This window comes from Poecilia reticulata, chromosome 16 (assembly GCF_904066995.2).
Source record: "Poecilia reticulata chromosome 16, P_reticulata-male-v2, whole genome shotgun sequence".
NCBI classification, from domain to species: domain Eukaryota; kingdom Metazoa; phylum Chordata; class Actinopteri; order Cyprinodontiformes; family Poeciliidae; genus Poecilia; species Poecilia reticulata.
Window position 1 is genome coordinate 12369567 of NC_088845.1, and position 18746 is coordinate 12388312.

The following is an 18746-nucleotide window of genomic DNA, read 5'->3' on the forward strand; positions in this document are numbered from 1 at the left end:
CATTAAGACAAATAACACATTTTAGTATCTTCTGTTCGCGTAAAAGTCCAATTAACTCACACTCTTTCCCACAGATGAACAAAAAATTAATTGGACACCAAAATATTTAAATTTCTTAACTACACAAGTAATGCATCTTTTTAACTGCAATTACCCACAATAAATTTAAACTTCTGCAGCTTGTTCGCCAAGATAGTCGCTCCAAAATTATTTAAATAGATCACAAAAATTCCAAAATCCGAGAAATGTGGCTGCTCATGCAACTTAAAGTAATTTTGTACTTCTTTGTGATAAAAACACAAACACCTGGTGTCATGTCATGGCGCATCCTCTGCCATGACTGTATTTCAGAAGCCAGTCAGTCATGAATGTGAAGCAGAGACAGTTTCATCACTTTATTAATGAGTTTAATTATTTATACCAACAAACAAAAACTGTCTCTCTCCCTCCATCCCTCACTTTTCATCATCATCATCTCCTTTATCAAACGGCACTGTCCCCAGTAATGACATCTTACCCTCTTAAAAAAAAGGGGCAATAAAAGGGTCTCCGCAAATAAAGTGTCACAACTCAGGAAATTGCGGGGGGATTAAAAGAAAACATGATTAGCTAGCTCTTCATGTAGGAGAATGTTTATGGTCAGCGCGCCACACACACACACACACACGCACGCACACACACGCACGCACACACACACGCATTCCCTGCTCAAACTTTCCATCTGTGAAGATTACAAACTTGACTGACAGGTCAAAACTTTTACAAGCAGAAAGCAAAAACAGCTCATAGTCAGACAAAGGAGATGATATATGTCATCTAGGTTGATTCGTTATTCCCTTTTCCTCCACACACACATACACACAATGTGATTTGTGCCCACATCTACTCCCTAAAACACACACACACACACACACACACACACACACACACACACACACACACACACACACACACACACACACACACACACACGTACGGGCCCCACGTATACAGAGGCTTGTAACATTCCCTTCACATTGAAGTTTAATGGAAAACCAGAATCGGTTCGCATGTGCACCTGCATACATACAGGACCGTAAATCAGTACAGTATCTTGGATGTGAAATTATTTTGCATCTGACAGAACCAAGTTGGATTTGAAAAATAAAAATCCAATGAGAAAGTCCCCAGCCCTCCCCTAAAAACAGTACAATAAATAAAACAGTCATGACAACATTAATGGAGGACAAGGGAAAGTGGAGGCGAGGGATGGAGGAAGAGAGAGAATAAAAATGAAACATTTTGTTCTGTTTTTCTCCCCTTTCTGAACAAGGGGCTGAAATGAAACTGTATTTACAGACTGCGACTGAGGATAAACAGTCCGGCTGCTGCTGCTGGGCCGGTCTACTACAGAAAAGAAAAGAAAATTACAAGAACAACAATATAATAACAATAATAACAAAAATAACAAAATAAAAGGTACTTGATATATTTACAGTTCAGCTGTGAAAAAAATGAGGGAAAAGTGGGAGGAAGAGGAGGAATGGAAGGGGTGGGGGGAGGCTCCGAAAGCTGTCGGGTTTTTCCAGGGGGTTTGAGCATAACATCTGGTCAGATTATAACATATCAGTCGGGTCAGCTTGAACTGAACATGCACGTCTATGTTTGGGGGTTTTTTTCTTCTTTTTTTTTCTTTTTCCAAAAGAAAGAAACCCATCTCGTACTGACAGTGGACTGTTAGCTTAGCAATGCATTCAAAGAGCAACATGATATGAGCGGCCCCCTGCACCTGATGTCAGTCTTTTAACATAATCGAGCCGATGTGAGACGCAACACTGTACAGCAACATAATTAATGCGGTGCTGCGCCTCGACGCTTTGCAGGCGCCGAGGCTCGTGTTTTGGATGCGACCGGAGCCCCGCAGCAGAGGCTCTCTCTCCTCTGTGTGACGTTAAAAACTGGCCCCTTTGCTTCCTTCCACTCCCGCCTGGAGATGTGCAATACTTACTGAGAATCAACACCAACCACTCCGCTTTTCCAGCTTGACAAACGAAGCTTATAAACGACAAACCTGAAGCAGCGCAAACTCTGCTCAAACACGCTTCCTCTTCGTCGCGGAAAAAAAAAAGAAAAAAAAAAGGCAGTTTAAGGAGCTAAAGCACGAAAACAAAAGCGGTAAGCAGCCGTGGCGCTCCGTTTCTGTACTATCATTTAAAACCAGATCTCGCTTAAAAGGTTTCTCCGGTGAGAGACCAGTATGTTAAAATAGCTGTTTGGACATTTTTAGAAAGCAACAGAAGAGGATCTTCTATAAACGGTGAGCTCTGGTTGGGATGATTGTCAAAAATCAAGCTGTGAATACTCCTCGTCATCTCAACTCCAAAGCCAATCAAAAGTCAAATCAGTGGCCATTTCTAAAATATTTTAATGCAAATTAAATACATAAAAAAAAAGAAGAAAAAAAAATAATAATAAAAGTCAGCTGTTGATTTCAATACAGAAACCCCAGAATGTGTAGAAGACTTCTCCTTATCCTACCAACTTTGACTTTTTATCTGCCCATTTGAACTGCAGCTTCCATTAAACCAAAGGGCAGCTACAAAACGCCGATAAAACAACCCACAGCTTCATGAAGCAAGCGGCCGCAGCAGCCGCTTTCTACTGGAATAGTTTTGGAAAAGATACAAATGCAGAGCGTTTAAGTTGAGTGAGTTTGGTTATCTTTTTCTACTTTATAGGTTGGAGCCTGGACGAAGCTTTTAGAGGGAGAGGAGCAGGGGGAAGAAAAAAAAAAAAAGATGTGGGGGCAGAAGGAAAGAAATAATTGGGGAAGACGAAACTGAAATTTGTGATAGAGGGATGGATGCTCAGGTGCTGTTGTTGATGGATCCGGGTGCTGAGCTGGGCTGGGCGGTACTGTCCGACACGCTGCCCTCTGCAGGGGAAACGGCAGAATTACTATTCACAGGTCAGATTTCAAACATGCTGCAATCAGTTCACATCCTCTCATCTCTGTCATAAAAGTCATTAATTTGAAGCCGAGGGTGTTTTTTTTGTTTTTTCAGGGTGGAATGAAGATGCAACAAACATCCTCTGTTGCATTTTTCAGAGTGATTTCTAGCATTTCACAAGCTTTTAGCATGTTAGTGATGCATTCAAATAATTCAATTAAGGATTAGAACATTTTTACAATAATTTGAACCAAACGCAGCCACATTACGGACAAAGATTTTGCTTAATTACTGGTCTGAATGTGTTGTTTCAGTAAATGACCTTTTACTTTGAGTCTTTATGCTGCTGTTTCCGCCTACATCCATCCATTCCTAGTAGTAGAGCTTCTTTAAATTGCTTGATATTTTTTCACTCTTTCCTTTAAGCGTAATCATGATTAATTTTCAGCATGTGGTCAGTGTGTTTATAGAAGCCAAATGTCGGCCTGTTGTGATCCTGGGATATTCCCAAACATCCTGACCAACTTTGACAGTTTGGGTCAGATGGTTTGAAATTTGGACAGAACTAAATAATCCTGCAAGACAATAATCCCAAACGCATCACAACTGGTTTAGAAAAGAATAAAGCAGGTTTACGTCAAGCTAGTGTTATAGCCCTGACCTCAACCGCATTAAAAATATTAGGGCGAAACTAAAACAGTCTGCACATAAAACCAACTAATGGGTGAAATTAAACTCTTTCTGCCAAAAAGACGACTCAACTATCCTGAATTATGCCTGACGCTTGTTGTTCAACTTGCTATGGGAGACTTAAACATTTATTAAGGCTCTCTGTTTACAGTTCTTGCTTTTGACAATAATTCAAGTTATTTGTTGTTTTTTTTTATCGCTCCACCCTGGAAAATCGTTCAAATATCATTAAAAGGCCAAAATGAATGACTTTAATGCTGCTGATAGGAAGATCTAAACCTTTAACATCTGAGCTTCTGTTAACATTCGCATCTATCCATGTCTGATTTCACTTTAAACAGAAACAAATGCAGTTGGACCAAAGTAGAAAGCGTAAGCAAAGCGGCCAACTGTACCGTGTGAGGCAGGCGATGTCTGTGCACGAGCGTGAGGAGGAATGAGTGTGGAGTTCAACTGGGGCTGAATGGACAGCTCTGAAAGCGGAGAGGAACAAATTGTCAATTACAGACAAAACACAGTCAGTTAAATAACAGCAGCAGCTGCTAACTTATGATGTGAGTCTTAATTGCTAAACGGTCAGGTTGAACGCAGAGGGCAGAAATGAACTGACCAACAGGACTGAAGTTGAAAAGGGGCGGCAGTTCCCGTCCGCTGGGCAGGCGGGTGTTGGGCTGACGCAGCTCATCGAAGAAGGCGTGCGCACATGCTTCCAGAGGAGACAGTCTGGAAACGGGGGTGTATTCCAGCAGGCGGGAGCAGAGGGCGATGGCCTCTGGTGGGGTGCGAGGCTTAAACACCTGAGAGGAGAGAGGAGGTTAGCATCAGTGTATGGAAAAAACCCCGTCAAAAGAGAAGATTAGGTAGGAGCAACTGGAAATTTCGGCGGGGAAATAGGCAGAGATTTAAAAGTTTAATTGTATGAAGTCAGAAGAAAACAAACCTTTGTCCAAGGATGTGCTTTGATCTGTGGGAATTTAAACTCTGTGTAGTTAGGGTTCATCTCCCGGATCTGCTCCCTCGTCGGCGTCCCCAAAACCTGAAAAGGATGGAAAATTACTTGTTACCAATCAAGACCATTACAAAAAAATAATATTACGGTTTCCATTTATATGCTGCATTACATATATTGTCCAATTGTTGACAAAACGCCTCTTGCAAAAAAAATAAAATCTCCTATTACTTATAACAAAGCGGTAATCAGAAAAGCTTCATAGACTCGTACCACTCCTGACTGGTAGCTGTTTATTTTTGACTCCCACATGTTTTGTTTTTGTTTGTTGTTTTTTTGCAAATGTGTTTTTTTCCATGATTGTTTTATGATTCAAACTCAGGGTTCCTACATATTTTCATGTACAAATTCCAGACTCAACTTCCCAAAGTCCTCAATAAATCTAAATAAAAACTGCAAAAGCAGATTCCTACACTTTAGACACAAAACATGAAGAAAAGAAACAGGAAGGAAGTAAGGAAGCACACACGAAAGTAACAAAAGGAAGGAAACCAAGTATGAAAGGGAGGACACAATGAGGGAAAGAAATGCAAGTAAAAACAAACAAAGGAAGAACATGGAGAGGAAGGAAGGAATGACAAAGAGAGAAAGACCAAATGAAAGACAAGGAGGGAAAGAAAGACTGGAGGAATATAGTAGTGAAGGAGGAAGGACACATCGAATGATGAAACAGATTTTGAAACGAAGCCTTCTGCTCAGAAAGAGAGTTATAAAGTCTGTAGACATAGGAGAAAAATGTCCTCGCTAAGTTCACCAATTAGAGTTGAAGAAAAAGTTATAGAAAGAACTGGATTTACAAACTAGATAAATGTGCATTAATAGATCTACATCTGTCTCCTTGGTTTGAGGACAAACCATTTCCTCAGCTGCTGTTTCCACAAAAAATGTCACTATATTAAATTATTTTATAAAACAACAACAAACACCCTCCGTATTTTTCTGTCTCAAGTCAAAACCCATTTTTTTTCAACTAATCTATTAACTTCAGGTTATTAACATCAATTAATAAGCTGCTGCTCCTAAAAACTCATTACTTTGCTTTAAACTATGTGATTTGCACACACATTTAAACTGAATTACAAACTTCTTATGAATAAAAACCATTCTATCACTACGGTAACCTACATGTTAAAGCAACATGTTATCAACTGGTTTGCTAGCTTTTCTGTCCAGACGACATCAGAGCGGCGGTACCTTAATGATCTCTACTAACTGGTCCACACCGCTGTCCCCGGGGAAGATGGGCTGGCCCAGCAGCAGCTCGGCTAACACGCAGCCGGCCGACCAGATGTCGATGTTGGACGTGTAGTCGGTGGCGCCGAATATGAGCTCTGGGGCACGGTAGTACCGTGAGCAAATATAGGACACATTCGGCTCCCCTCGAACTAGCTGCTTTGCACTGCGCAGTTTTTGAAGAGTGAGGGGGAAAACAAAAAAGACAGTCAGAGACGATAAAATTGTTTTGTTAATTTCAACAATCAAAATAAAGAACAAAACAGTGAAGCGACTTTCCAACCTGCCAAAGTCACAAAGCTTGAGGATGGCAGTCTCTGGGTCTACCAGGAGGTTCTGAGGCTTTATGTCTCTGTGACAAACGCCCTGGGAATGGATATAGGCCAGACTGCGAAACAGCTGGTACATGTACACCTGAGAGGGGCAGACAGAAACAATCACAGAGTTAAACAAGCAGCCAGTCTCACCAATTATGGAAAAAAAACCAAGTAAAAATGCAATTTTCTTTTCCCATGTCGCAGCGTTAAAAGAAAAAGAAAAAAAAAAAAAAAGAGGGAGGATTAATATAAAAACTAATCAACTGTTGGGATTTCACAGAAAAAAATAACTCTGGTGCAGATTTGTCAAGTTTATGTCTGTACATAATCATCAAAAGTAAACATTTATGTAATCAGAATATTTGAATGAGAAAATAACCTCAAATATCACATTACCACGCTTTAACATATTTTAAAAAGGAAAATCTTCAGACTTCTCATTTTCAATGGTTTACAAGTCCAGTGAAACGATAGTTTAAGGTTCCTGGACTAACTAAATCTTTAAACCTTGTTGCAGCAAAGCCCGTCGCAGCAAGCCACTAATTGATAGCATGATCAAATAAAATGAGCTTTAGAAATTTCAGTCTAATGGTTAGTATTTTTTGAAGGGTAATTTTACTCACACACTCAGCAATTCATTTTATTTATGTTTTCAGTTGCATAAGCTCTTTATTTCCTTTTTGTTTATCGTTTTTGGTGGTTGTGTTTTATTTTAGGTCGATAAAATGTGTTCCGGTTCCAGTGTGGAGTATTTTGTCCTCCCAAAATTAAAGTTTATTGGTTGTCGAAAGAGTGAACAGTACTTTATTCTGCCATTATTACTTGAAAATGATCTCAAAGCAACATTATCATCATTTAGCGCTAGCATTTCTGGGACAATTTATCGTCCAGCAGAATTTGTTATCATGACAGGCCTAGATAGAGCACCGCTTATTAAAGACTGCTTGGATTTTTTAAAAAGCTCTGAACAGCGAGATATAAGAGAGAGAAATCCCTGCCTCTCCTGCTCCCCAGAGCCTGGGTCTCTGGTGGCGAAGCATGTTTTAGGAGAACCTACATGCTCCGTGCTCATGTTTGCGTGCTCTCCCACTGACAGGCTGCTACCTGGAGTGAGAGCTCCTTCCCTCATTACACAGGAGGCCAGGAACAACTGAGCTGTCAACACAAATGTTTGCACTGCTGCAGTCCCTGTGAAGCATTTCAGTTAAACAAAAGCTGCTTCACACTCAAATATACTAACACTTCTGAGTCATCATGGGAGACCACGGTATGAACTGCTTGTTCCATGCAGAATCTTATTTCCAGGCATTGATAAATGTTAGTTATTTGACAAAAAAGGCACCCTTAATGTTATCTAAATTACTAAGACGTCAAAAATATCTAAATTATCACTAAACAAAATGAAAATACTCTATCCTATTCACCCCAGAGATAAGATCCAGTAAATGAAAAATACTACTTAGAAGGATCCCCTAAACGTATAAACTAAATTGCTTTTGTTTTAAAATTTCACAACCAAAAAATTGTTTCCTAGTGGTTGCCAATCACAGCTGAGCTGGAAGTGTCACTATGATCCAGTTCTGAAGAAGGCAGCTGACAGACTTCATGAGAAACAGACCAAATATTCCCTTCTATGTTTGGCTACATGAAAACGGTTTAAGTGAACATTGTGTGGATTGTGATGAAGTCTGCAGTGACACATTTTTACACCGAAATAGCATGGCAGTGAAAATTCTCCCAGAAGAAGTGAATCCGTCCCAGTCTAAATCTTCTGACATGTGTCCTCATATCTAGGTCGGTGATGTCAGCCTCAAATCTAAAATATGACAATACAATGAAGTTGGCAATCTTCTGCTGCATCTGCGAATTGCAGGCAGGAAGCATCTTAACATGACAAATGGTGACTGCCGTCATCGTCATAATTATCGCCATTATTGCCCACGGGGCGCCTTGACAGCAGGCCGAGCGGATTATAAAATAATGGGGGACAAGATGACTGAGGGATGAGAAATGACGGCTGTTAACGAGAGGGCAGAGGGGCTTTGGAACAGAAGCTAAACAAAAGGAAACATGGTAAAAAACATGGGAGGGAAGAAGAAAAGAAAAAAAAAGACTCCGGCAGTGACAGGATGGAAATATGTCTGAGAAGGAAGAAAAGAGAGAGAGATCAGCGTGCATGTGGACGCCTCAGGGGAGCAGCAGGCTGAGGTGGGGAAATGGGCCATGAGACATCTATAATGTCCTCTCCGCTGTTTCATATGCAGTAAACACAAAGACCAACATGAGCAGCGTTTTAACAGGAATCCAAGGGTACTGCAAGCGATTAACTCCCAGGGGTCCATCTTTTCTTTCTGCTTTCATTATCCTGCTGAGCTGTCTGTGAAAGCAAACAGACTTATGGGTTCATTATATCCTCAGGAGAGCAGAGAGGAAACAAATATTCAAGATTTATACTAAATGTCATTTTACAATAAAAAATAATAATAACTACAATCTACTTTAAAGCAGTAAGTACTTTTAAGAGCAATTTTCCAGGCTAGGATTTGAAGCTGCAGTCAGAGGGATGTAAACACTTAGATTCAACTTGGGAAGCAGTTTCTTTGTAAGCGGTATTTTTGCAATATTTATGTTGTGCAGAAATTGTAACACAATCTTACATTTCGACTGTTTTTAAGACAAATGCAGAGCAATGAAAATCAAGGTTTCACCGACTCAAATTTAAAATAATGAATAGAATTTAACGCATATATCTTCACAGAAATGTAAAAATTTTGTCCAGCCAACTGGCGACTAATTTGCACTTACACATTAAAGATGCAAAAAAGCTCCCAGCTAGCAATGTAATGTTAGCAGCGAGTCACCATTTAGAGTCACAGAAAGCAATGATGACATCTGAATGCAACTCAAACTTTTGCCAGAGAGAAAAGTCCAGCGAGGAAAAAAAAAATACACTGAATACACGACATTAAATAGTCCTGCCAATAAAAAATTAAGACCTGTGATTAAAATGTTAAAAAACCAACTTACTTTGTAAATTAAGTTAAGGCATTTTTATGTTAGATAAATGAACTTAAGACTTTTAAAGGATGCAGAGGTAAAAATGCACACTGCAAACTTCTAGATTAAAAAAACAAAACAGAATTATATCAATTTTAATGCAATTAAACTTAACCTGAACTATTCTGAAATAACAAAAAATAAATAAAAATAGCTGAAGCCTGCAGATGGGGGTGGGAATGACTTCTTAGCACAATGTGGGTGATTTCAGCCTCGACTCACCTTAACATAGATGATGGGAACGATGGCCTTAGCCTTGTTGAAGTGCCGAGCCACCCTGTACACCGTCTCCGGGACGAAATCCAGCACAAGATTCAAATACACCTCATCTTTCTGGTGCAGAGAAGTGAAAGAAAGATTATTCACTAGAAAGGAGAAAATAATCTCAAGTCACTGTCTAACAGACATTTTCTTGACAGATTCTTCAGGAGCAGGATGTGACGTCACAAACTACATTCTTTTCGCTCCAGACTTGTTTTTCCAGATCTGCAACCCGAACACAGGGGGCATTTTTTATAGCAGCATTTCCTCTTCAAACACTTGCAGGTCAGAATGTGACTGGGAATGAGGAGTCTGACCGCCAGCCTTTATTCAACACCACCAATGTACAGGATTAACCACATGAGTCCTGTAACACTTGGATAAATGTCCAAGTCAAATTGATTGAGGAAACATTACATTTGTGCCACAATTTTAATATTAACATATTTATTCATCGAATTCCTAATAATATATTTTCCCTTGAAACTGTATCTTATGAACAGTATTATTTAGACCACACTACATCTTGACCCCAAGTATCAAGATGAAGAGCTGATTTATCAAAGAGTCATATCAAAACAAAATAGTAAACATGCTACAGGCATCTGTTGCTGTCCAAAAAAATTAAATCTAATACCGTCACTGGTAATTGATCAATAAAATCTAAGTCACTGGTGATTGATCAAAGTCGGTTGTACAATTAAGCAGCGTAGCGTTATTTTACTATCTTCAAGCAAATAAAATGCTCTTAATAAAGTATCGCCAACAAGAGTTGGTATTGTGGAACTATAAACTGGATCATGAGATACTTATTCAACATATTTTCATTCCAAAAAAGTTTTAAAACACGAAGCTATGCTGGGCTAAAACCAGCACAAACTTTAAACCTATCTAAAGTAAAACCAACTTAATCCAAGGATATGTTTTGACCCAAATAAACCGATATGCTTGAATACGTATCGCAAAGTTCATTGTAAAGTCAAGATTTGAAATCTAAACACAAAGTGTCAAACCTAGCGGCTACAAAAGCTTAAATTAATGCACCGTTCGACCGCCTTGCCCTCACCCTGCACATGAATCACCGGTGATTCATGAAACATTAATCGTCTGGGCGTGGGAGCTTGCTGCCGCTGCTACCAAAAAATTTCTTTCAACATAAAACATGAAGTCAACACAGACACACCTTCTCTCCGCTCGAGTAGAAGAAGTAGCGTAGCCTCACAATGTTGCAGTGGTCCAACTTTCTCATAATCTGCAGCTCCCTATTCTATAACAGAAAAATAAAACGAACACTAAGCAGACAGGAAACACTTTCTTGTGGTCATCTAAGCAAATCAAGAGCTCCTCTGTTTTACCTTAAACCTTTTATCTTGGAGAACTTTCTTAATTGCCACCATCTCCTGCGTGTCGATGAGGCGAGCCTGGTAGACTACGCCAAAGGAGCCATTTCCAATGACCTTTATGTCTGTGTAGGACACTTCCTGCGGGCGGTCAGGGCCCTGGCCGGGGGTGGCTACCACCGTCGTCACTTTGCCGCTGTCTCCTGTGGACAGCAGAACAGAAACGACTTAGCATGCCTAAATCATATTGTGGCGGAAATTAAAATTAATTGATGATGATGTGAGGGCGTTCTTCTCCAGCAAGCACAGGAGGAGAAGAGGAGACTAATGGAGCTACATACAAAGTAATGTCGGAAGAAAACCTCTCCAGAGGCTGCGAAAAACCTTGAAAGTAGGAACCTCCAGCAGAAATTTGTGTTCAGATTCTCTCCATTCGAGCTCGAGGCAAAACGTTCAGTTTATAGATGAGTAAACGTGGTAGAGGCGCTCCCCGAAAGACTTGTTGGAAGATTCAACTGCAATGATTCATCAAGATGTTTAATTTTGAAATTACAGGAATTCTAAATGTTTATTTTTAATTGTCCATATTTTATTAACCTTCCTGAAGCTTTTGTAAAATACTTTGAATGAGAGAGTACACTTTCTTCTTTCTTTTAAATGTCATTTACTACAACTTTAACTGCCTGAATATTAACGGGGTCTAATCAGTGTCATTTCCATAAGCTGTGAAACAAAAAATGCTGGTACTGATTGTCTTTATGTTGCGATATTGAGCCTTTCAAGGCTTTTTGCCACCTGGAAAAAAAAAAAGCCTGCTCTTCTTTCAAATCTAAAACCACAATCTAACTTTTTTTTTTCGTCTAGTGGACACATAAGGATTTCTATTTACAAACTGAAGTATTCTATAGCAAAAGCAGATTTTGGAGCACTGTTCAAGAACCTTGAAACTGTGGTCCATTCAGTGATAAAATCATTACGTAAATTTAAGGTTTTTAAAGATGTCTGGGGTCTAAAAATTTTGTGAAATTGCCCTTTTGCAGCGTGTGCAGCAAGTCCACAACATACTTTATTATACAATGTGGAAATCGAGTTGTGATGTGGCAAGTCAAAGACAAAATACAACAATTAAATATAAAACAACATAAAATCAACTGCAGTTTTTGTTCTTCAGCTTTTCCAGTTTAAAAATTGAAGGGAAAAAAATGCTTGGTAAACTAAATGTTAGTAAATAGATGAAAGCTAGTTCTACTCTTCTTCAGGCTTCTCAGTTCTGGAAATATGTGTCATTTTCCTCTAAATTCACATTTATGTACTACTTTACATTGTCCTATCATTTAAAATCTCCATAAAACACAGTGTAGTTTGTTAATCTAACATAGCAGAAGTGAAAAAGTTTAAATTGTCCAAGGATCCGTGTGTTTCTGCACCTGATAACGAACAGTCTTTGATGAGTATCTCACTTAATTGCTGTAACCTATATGTTGGTTCCAGAGACTTCGCTGGATGATAATGAGGTAGTGATACTTCCTGCAGCACTCCACCTGTTCACCTGGGTGAAACGAGGCTAAACCCTTCAAGTCTGGAGGCATGTATTAATGCAGAACCGAATCTAAATCCAACCTCCTTCCTGAGACCCCATCGTGGCAAAATCCATCATAAAACCCAAAACTGTGGGACTACAACTGCATCAAATGTTTTGTCTCGGTAATGCTTCCAAAAACACGATAAGGTCAGACCGATGTCTGACCTTGCGTGACAAAAACAGGCAAAAGGAAGATGCTGAAGATGTAACGCTTCCTGACAGCTCCGGTTAGAGTCAAATAGCTGTGTGGTGTTTTATGCCTGTGCATGTGTTGGGTCAGGAATGATTTGACAAATAGGAAACCCCTAAAAAAAAAACACCAGGAGGAGAGGAGCAGCAGATAAGAGGCCCACTGCCAACAGGCTTGTCAGAGCCTGTGATGAAATTGCATGGACAGCAGCACACCCAGAGGTGCAACATTTTCTGGGCTTGTTCAGTTCGCTTGCCTTAACAAGACCCTTCCACATTTCTTTCCTATTTGCGTTTTAAAATGGAGCCAAAGAGATAAAATACTCTCCAGTAAAGATTCAAGACTGGATTATGACTAAGATTAGATATTAAGAAATTTCACAACTACTAAGTTTTACGTATTTAAACTTTTTATAGCAGAGTTATCCAAAGCTTCCCAGTAGCCTGTATTATATCCACATGATTAGCCTAGATCTGATCCCTCGGGTCAGCAGCGCTGAGATAAGTCAATGTGTGGGGCCTGCGCAGCGCTCCATCACTGCTCCACTCAACGGGCCCTTCCAGCACAGCCACCACTTCTCTTAAAAAACGGTAAGTCAAATGGGAGCACATTAAAAATGAAGAAACGGTGGCATGATAGTGTCCTGAATAATAAATGCAAAGATTAGTGCTCTGCCCGGCTGTCAGAGAAGAGCTCTGCTCTCTAACCTGACGAGTTAAAGAAAATGGATGAGCAGGGTGACTTTCATTACACCTGTACTTCATGAAAAATTACCCTGGAGTTGTTTGTAAGCAAAAGAAAACTTCAGCACACTTTTAAGCTGATAAAAAGATTGTCAGTTGTGTGATAAATTACTATTAATATTTTATCATTAGTGGACCTCCAGCACCTTACCTGGCAGTGTTGGATGATGAATTAACGACAGGAGGACGTAGATAAATTGCTTTAAAGTCATTAGTGCTTTATAATTTCTGTACCTACAAGTTTTTAGCCTTTTCAACAGAACAAAACATCTTAACTGACCCACCGGCAGAATAAATTACAACAAACTCAAGATGAATTGATTAATTTCCCTTTACTTTGAAGCTGTTAACTCTACATATTGTGTTGCCAAGATTTATCTCTTCCTCTGCTGATTCAAGTACTTTAGCATGCATATCTCAGGGGTATTTGCAAATATTAGACATGGGTTTGTCATCACCAAACTGGAAATCTACATACCACATTAGATGGAAGTTATGGGGATTGGATTTATGTAAAGTAGCAGGAGGTCAGAAGCTAATGTGGCCACCCCTGAGTCAGAGCGCTGTTAAAGGCTGAACTGATGAAAGGTTTTAGAGTGGACTGGTTGTGACTCACAATACCAGTCTGGTTTATAAGGTTGCTATCACTGCACTCACTATTTACGACACCAGTGTGGAAAAAAGTGGGAGATTTTAGAGAGTAGGAAACAGCAGTCTTTATAAGGAAAATAGAAAAAGCTTCTCAGACAAATTGAGTTTGTATTTAAGTGAATGTTTAAGGCAACAAAAGATCAGCTTGACTAAAGCTATGAAAAGGTATGTGAATGTTTTATATATGTTGGTATGAATAAATAGAAAAGCATTTTTTTAAAAATCTGTTCTTGCCAAAATAAGTCTGGAAAAAAGTTCTTCAGATTTCAAGACAAAAACCTAAAAACGTCCCATCCTTTAAAGATAAAGGATAGGCAAGTGTTGTTCAAAACAAAGAAAAATAACAGTAAAAATGACTTAAAAAGTAAAATCTGGTTTCAAAAGAAAAATGCCTTTCTTACATCTGCCGACGGTCATGTAATCGATATCCAATCCAAGCGCCTGCCTCTCACGTGGAAATCACTTTGACGTGAATCGCCTAAACTAACCTGAATATTACTGATGACAAAATGGGTCCAGACCCGTTTCTGCAGGATGAAGTGAGGTGCTGCAAAAATGGTTCAGGAGTGATTGAAGGGGCACAGAAACGGGTTTCAGTCATTGAATTTTCAAGATCCTGCTCCAGTGGAGCAACACTTTGATGCAGTAGACATCAAGTTTGATCAATGGAGGCTCCAAGTCGCAGCGTAAGCCTGACAGGAGTTGAAAGATTTCAAAAATCGTGCAGAGAAACAAGTTGTGATGTGCAGGGTCAATATAAAGCTGGAAGATAAAAGGAGACAGGCATGGATGCACTAATAACATGGGGAAAAACAAAACAAAAAGATAACCAGTCTGTTCTGCAGCAGTCACTCTGCATGACTTTTCCAGAAAAGTTCTGACACTATTTGATATTGCTTGTAGTTAATCTTTAGTTTGAAGAGCATTAAATCGAAGGTTTCAGCTCATCTGTCACACCGAACAATCAGAGCAGCGATATAAGTTCACAGCTGCTAACAGCCGACCTCAGTACAAAACCTGGCTGTAAAGAATCTGTAACCTGATCACACTGCAGACTTTATGAAGTCTGATCAACTTTATGCCTGATCACAGCAGCCGATCTGATGACAAAAAGACAAACAATTTTAGACGAGTTATTCTTCTGCTATGGCTCATCAATGTTCTGTTTGCAATGACTATTAAAAAAATAAAAATAAATAAATCATGTAGCTAAGCAACAATAACATAGGTCATGATAAATAAGATACTGTGATTTACTAGCCATACCGAGGATTTCTATGTTTTAGTTTTTAAAAGCTATGGTAACGTTGGGCAACTGAACAGAAAAGTATTTTTGTATAACCTACCAAAAAGATAAAGACATGGAAAACTGATGCACAGAAATGCTGACTGATGAAAATAAGAATGAATAAGTCAGCATTTAATAATTAATAGGGCCCCATAAAATGAGTCCATGCCATAGAGCCACCAGTTATTAAAAAACTTGCACAACTAAAAACCAAAATATTTCAGTTTTGTCATCCTGATAATATGATTCAAGATGTTTTTGAACAAATACTAAACATACCTAAATCATGGACAGTTAATTCTACAAAGTGTATAAAATGCTTATTATTTTACAAACAGATTACAGTTTACACCTTTCTGGTCTGTACAGGCTTCCATCAGATAATGATAATGAAATTAAACAGAGAGCTCATGTAATTTACTTACATAACTATCGTCATCATTAACTATCTGAATGAAAGCAGCACAATATTAGAAAATCTCATCCTTCTCTTTCAGGGTTTTAGTGAACATATTGTTCACCTTTGGCTACTGTGTGTCATTTGTTTTGAAAGCTCTGAATAATAATAATGTGTTTTCATGTGATTTTATGTTCATCTTTTGAATAGTCTTACTTATTTTACCTTTGTGTGAACCTGCAGGATTTTATTTGCTGGTGATATACCTGAATTTTCCCAATAAGGGAAATAAAAGGTCACTTCTATTACATTAAAAACAGAGTAAATCAATAAACTATCAGTAGTAGCAGTACTACCAATGCTGAGAGTTAAGTGGTAGTTCTGCTTTACGATAAATTCACAAAAAAATAAAAATAAAATAACATGTTTCACCGATACAGCAGTATTTCTCACCCTTTAAAATAACATTCTGACAGTATTTCTAAAACTGAAATTTACTCTGAAATAAAACGGTCATTTTTTGTTATAGCTTCAACTTGTTGCTCGAACTAAAATTGTGACACAGTGATCTGTTAGTTTTGCCCTTTTGTACCATCCTGTTTAAAGCAACAAGTAATATTGTGGGTACAAATCCTTAGCTAAGCAGGAAAATGACATTTACATGTCTGCACACAAGCCTACCTAAGGGAACACCAGATTTAACAAACCGTCAAAGCAGCGGTTAAATAGCAAATAAAAGATCCATCTTTCAATTATCTCTAAAGAATATTGATGCCAGCGCAGCTTCATGGTTTTGAGCCTATTTTGATGAACAGAGCTACAAGCCTAGGGATTATTTTAAACATCTGCAAACAATAGAAATCAGTACTGTGTTATATTCATATTAAGTATGTTACAATCAGTAAGTCTGCTGTTGCTGTTTCTTCTCTAATAGCCTGACATGTGATTTCACTACTCGCTGCACCATCCACCTCGAAATCAGCTTTTCATTTGCTATTGCTGGTTGCACTTTCAGTAATTCATGTTGATAACACAAACACGCCCACAATATAATTTTACCTCAGAAGGAGTAGATCATAAATAGTCGGTTAACATTTTCAAGTACATATAAAATAAATTCATTAGCCAGTAAATGGTTCAAGTTGTAGATGATTTTTCTAAATTGTAATTAATTGAGATTTAATCTAAGTACTGAAAAGAAAAAAACAAACATTTGCAGGTTAACTTTTTATGAAAACATCTAACTTTATTAGATATTTTTATAAGACTTTTTTTTTTTACATTTTGTCACCTCTGACCAACAATTATATCACTCAAGTTATTTTGTTGCTCTTTCAGATTTAGTTTTTTACCTCCAACATACAGATTTTTGTGGCTGTTGTTTGTGCTCTAATTACGCAAGTTATGATCACATCACTCTCATCTCCTGTAAGATAGCTTTTATTTGCAATTATGGGATGCAATTTGACAATTCATGTCAAAAATATAAAGTGAATATATACAGAATATTATCCCTAGTTCTTTTCTCCCATTCTTGTAGGTAAAATAAAAGGTACGTGATAAAATTTGGATGTAGTAAATAAGATTTATTTTCCCCCCAAATCAACAAATTACAGTTTAATAATGTAAGGTAACTGTCAGATGATCTGACACTTACAGCATATGTCTAATTAGCCTGCATTTGGTGCAGTTTCCATTTGAAATTGGAAATTATTTTCATCTGAATTGCAGAATTCAATTACTATGTTAACTATGAATGTTAAAAATTATGTTTGTGTTTCAAGTGAACAAACTGACCGAGCATTAAAAGGGGGATTGCAATATATATTAATATTTAGATTTTAGAGGATCAAAATTTAATGTATGATTTCAATAGAACAAATGCATCAAAATACAAGAATGTCAGCTTTTAAAATGTTGTCGCGGTCTTAATTTTTTCGAAAACATAAATGCTCTTCGGATCATCTGAATAGCATTTAATCCTCCTTGGGAACATTCTGCCAACATGCCAATATATATTCTGTTAAGACGTGTGAACCATCTAGTACTAATATAATATCGGTGTGAGAAAACGCATCAATTAGATTAGCCAGATTTCAGGACGACGAAAAACTTAAGAGTAGAAGAATTTTCAGAACACTTTTTCCAAACGTTAGCAAGTTAGCTAGCATCCACCTCTGATATAAATAGCAGAAAATATGATGTTCTCAGCTTGAGCTACTTCCATCCTACACATACAAATGGCAAAGAACTGTTCGGCAATTTAAAAAATCTGAAATTTTTTGTTAACGTTGAGCTGTGACTAGTTTAAGCTTTTCGCCAGCAAAGCTAACGACATTGCTAGCAGATGAAAGCCGTTGATCGCAGCGCTACCTCGGTGAAAAACAAGGCTATCCGGCTAACTGCTATGTTTAGCTTTCCAGCAACAGTCGACATCAAATTTACTTTGACGGCTTTATTTTCAAAGAATACGTTTCTTCGATGCCCATAGTGTCACGTATGACGCACTGGTTGTATAAATGTGAATACAAAACTTACTGGGCAGTTTCAAATTTCCAAAGCTCGTCGAGCCGCTTCCACTGGCTTGTGAAGCCCCAGTTTTTCCTGTCGAGCTTCCGCTGGCCACCGCCGATACGGCACCGGCTACAGCAGATCCGGGAGCTCCGGGAGGCTCAGCGAATGAGCTGGTCCTGGCCCGCCCGCTGCCGCTCATATTTGTGTGAACTAGAGCCGAGGGCACAGTTGAATGTTTAGAGCAGCAACACGGGCGGACACACTGCCATATGTGTGCGTGTTGTAATATTTGATATAAATTCTAAAAAATTACACTTACAGCGTTCAGTATAGGTTTCCCGTCTCCCCCTTTCTTCCTCTGTAGAACAGTGATGGTGGGGGGACTGGGGAGTTGACGCACAACGACGTAAAGACTGCAATGGATCATGGGAAATTGAGTTTTTAGAAAGGAATAGAAGATTATTATCTACGGAAGAGGATTAGGGCCACTGAAAAAAAAAAGACTTTAATCTCAGATTGCTTAGTAAAAAGGCAGAATTCAGAC

General features: G+C 38.6%; 1 protein-coding gene across 1 annotated transcript; it reads right to left on the reverse strand.

The window, feature by feature from the left end:
* Positions 1 to 380: 380 nt before the first annotated feature.
* gsk3ab (glycogen synthase kinase 3 alpha b) lies at positions 381 to 18630 on the reverse strand. The gene is made up of 11 exons (XM_008431308.3): positions 18522 to 18630; positions 18227 to 18412; positions 10853 to 11040; positions 10681 to 10764; positions 9459 to 9569; positions 6146 to 6276; positions 5824 to 6028; positions 4561 to 4656; positions 4231 to 4417; positions 4016 to 4093; positions 381 to 2914 (listed from the first exon to the last, which is right to left on the reverse strand). Exons 2-11 carry the CDS (start codon positions 18399 to 18401, stop codon positions 2847 to 2849), a joined length of 1323 nt encoding a protein of 440 aa, XP_008429530.1. The 5' UTR covers positions 18402 to 18412; positions 18522 to 18630; the 3' UTR covers positions 381 to 2846.
* Between the last annotated feature and the right edge of the window lie 116 nt (positions 18631 to 18746).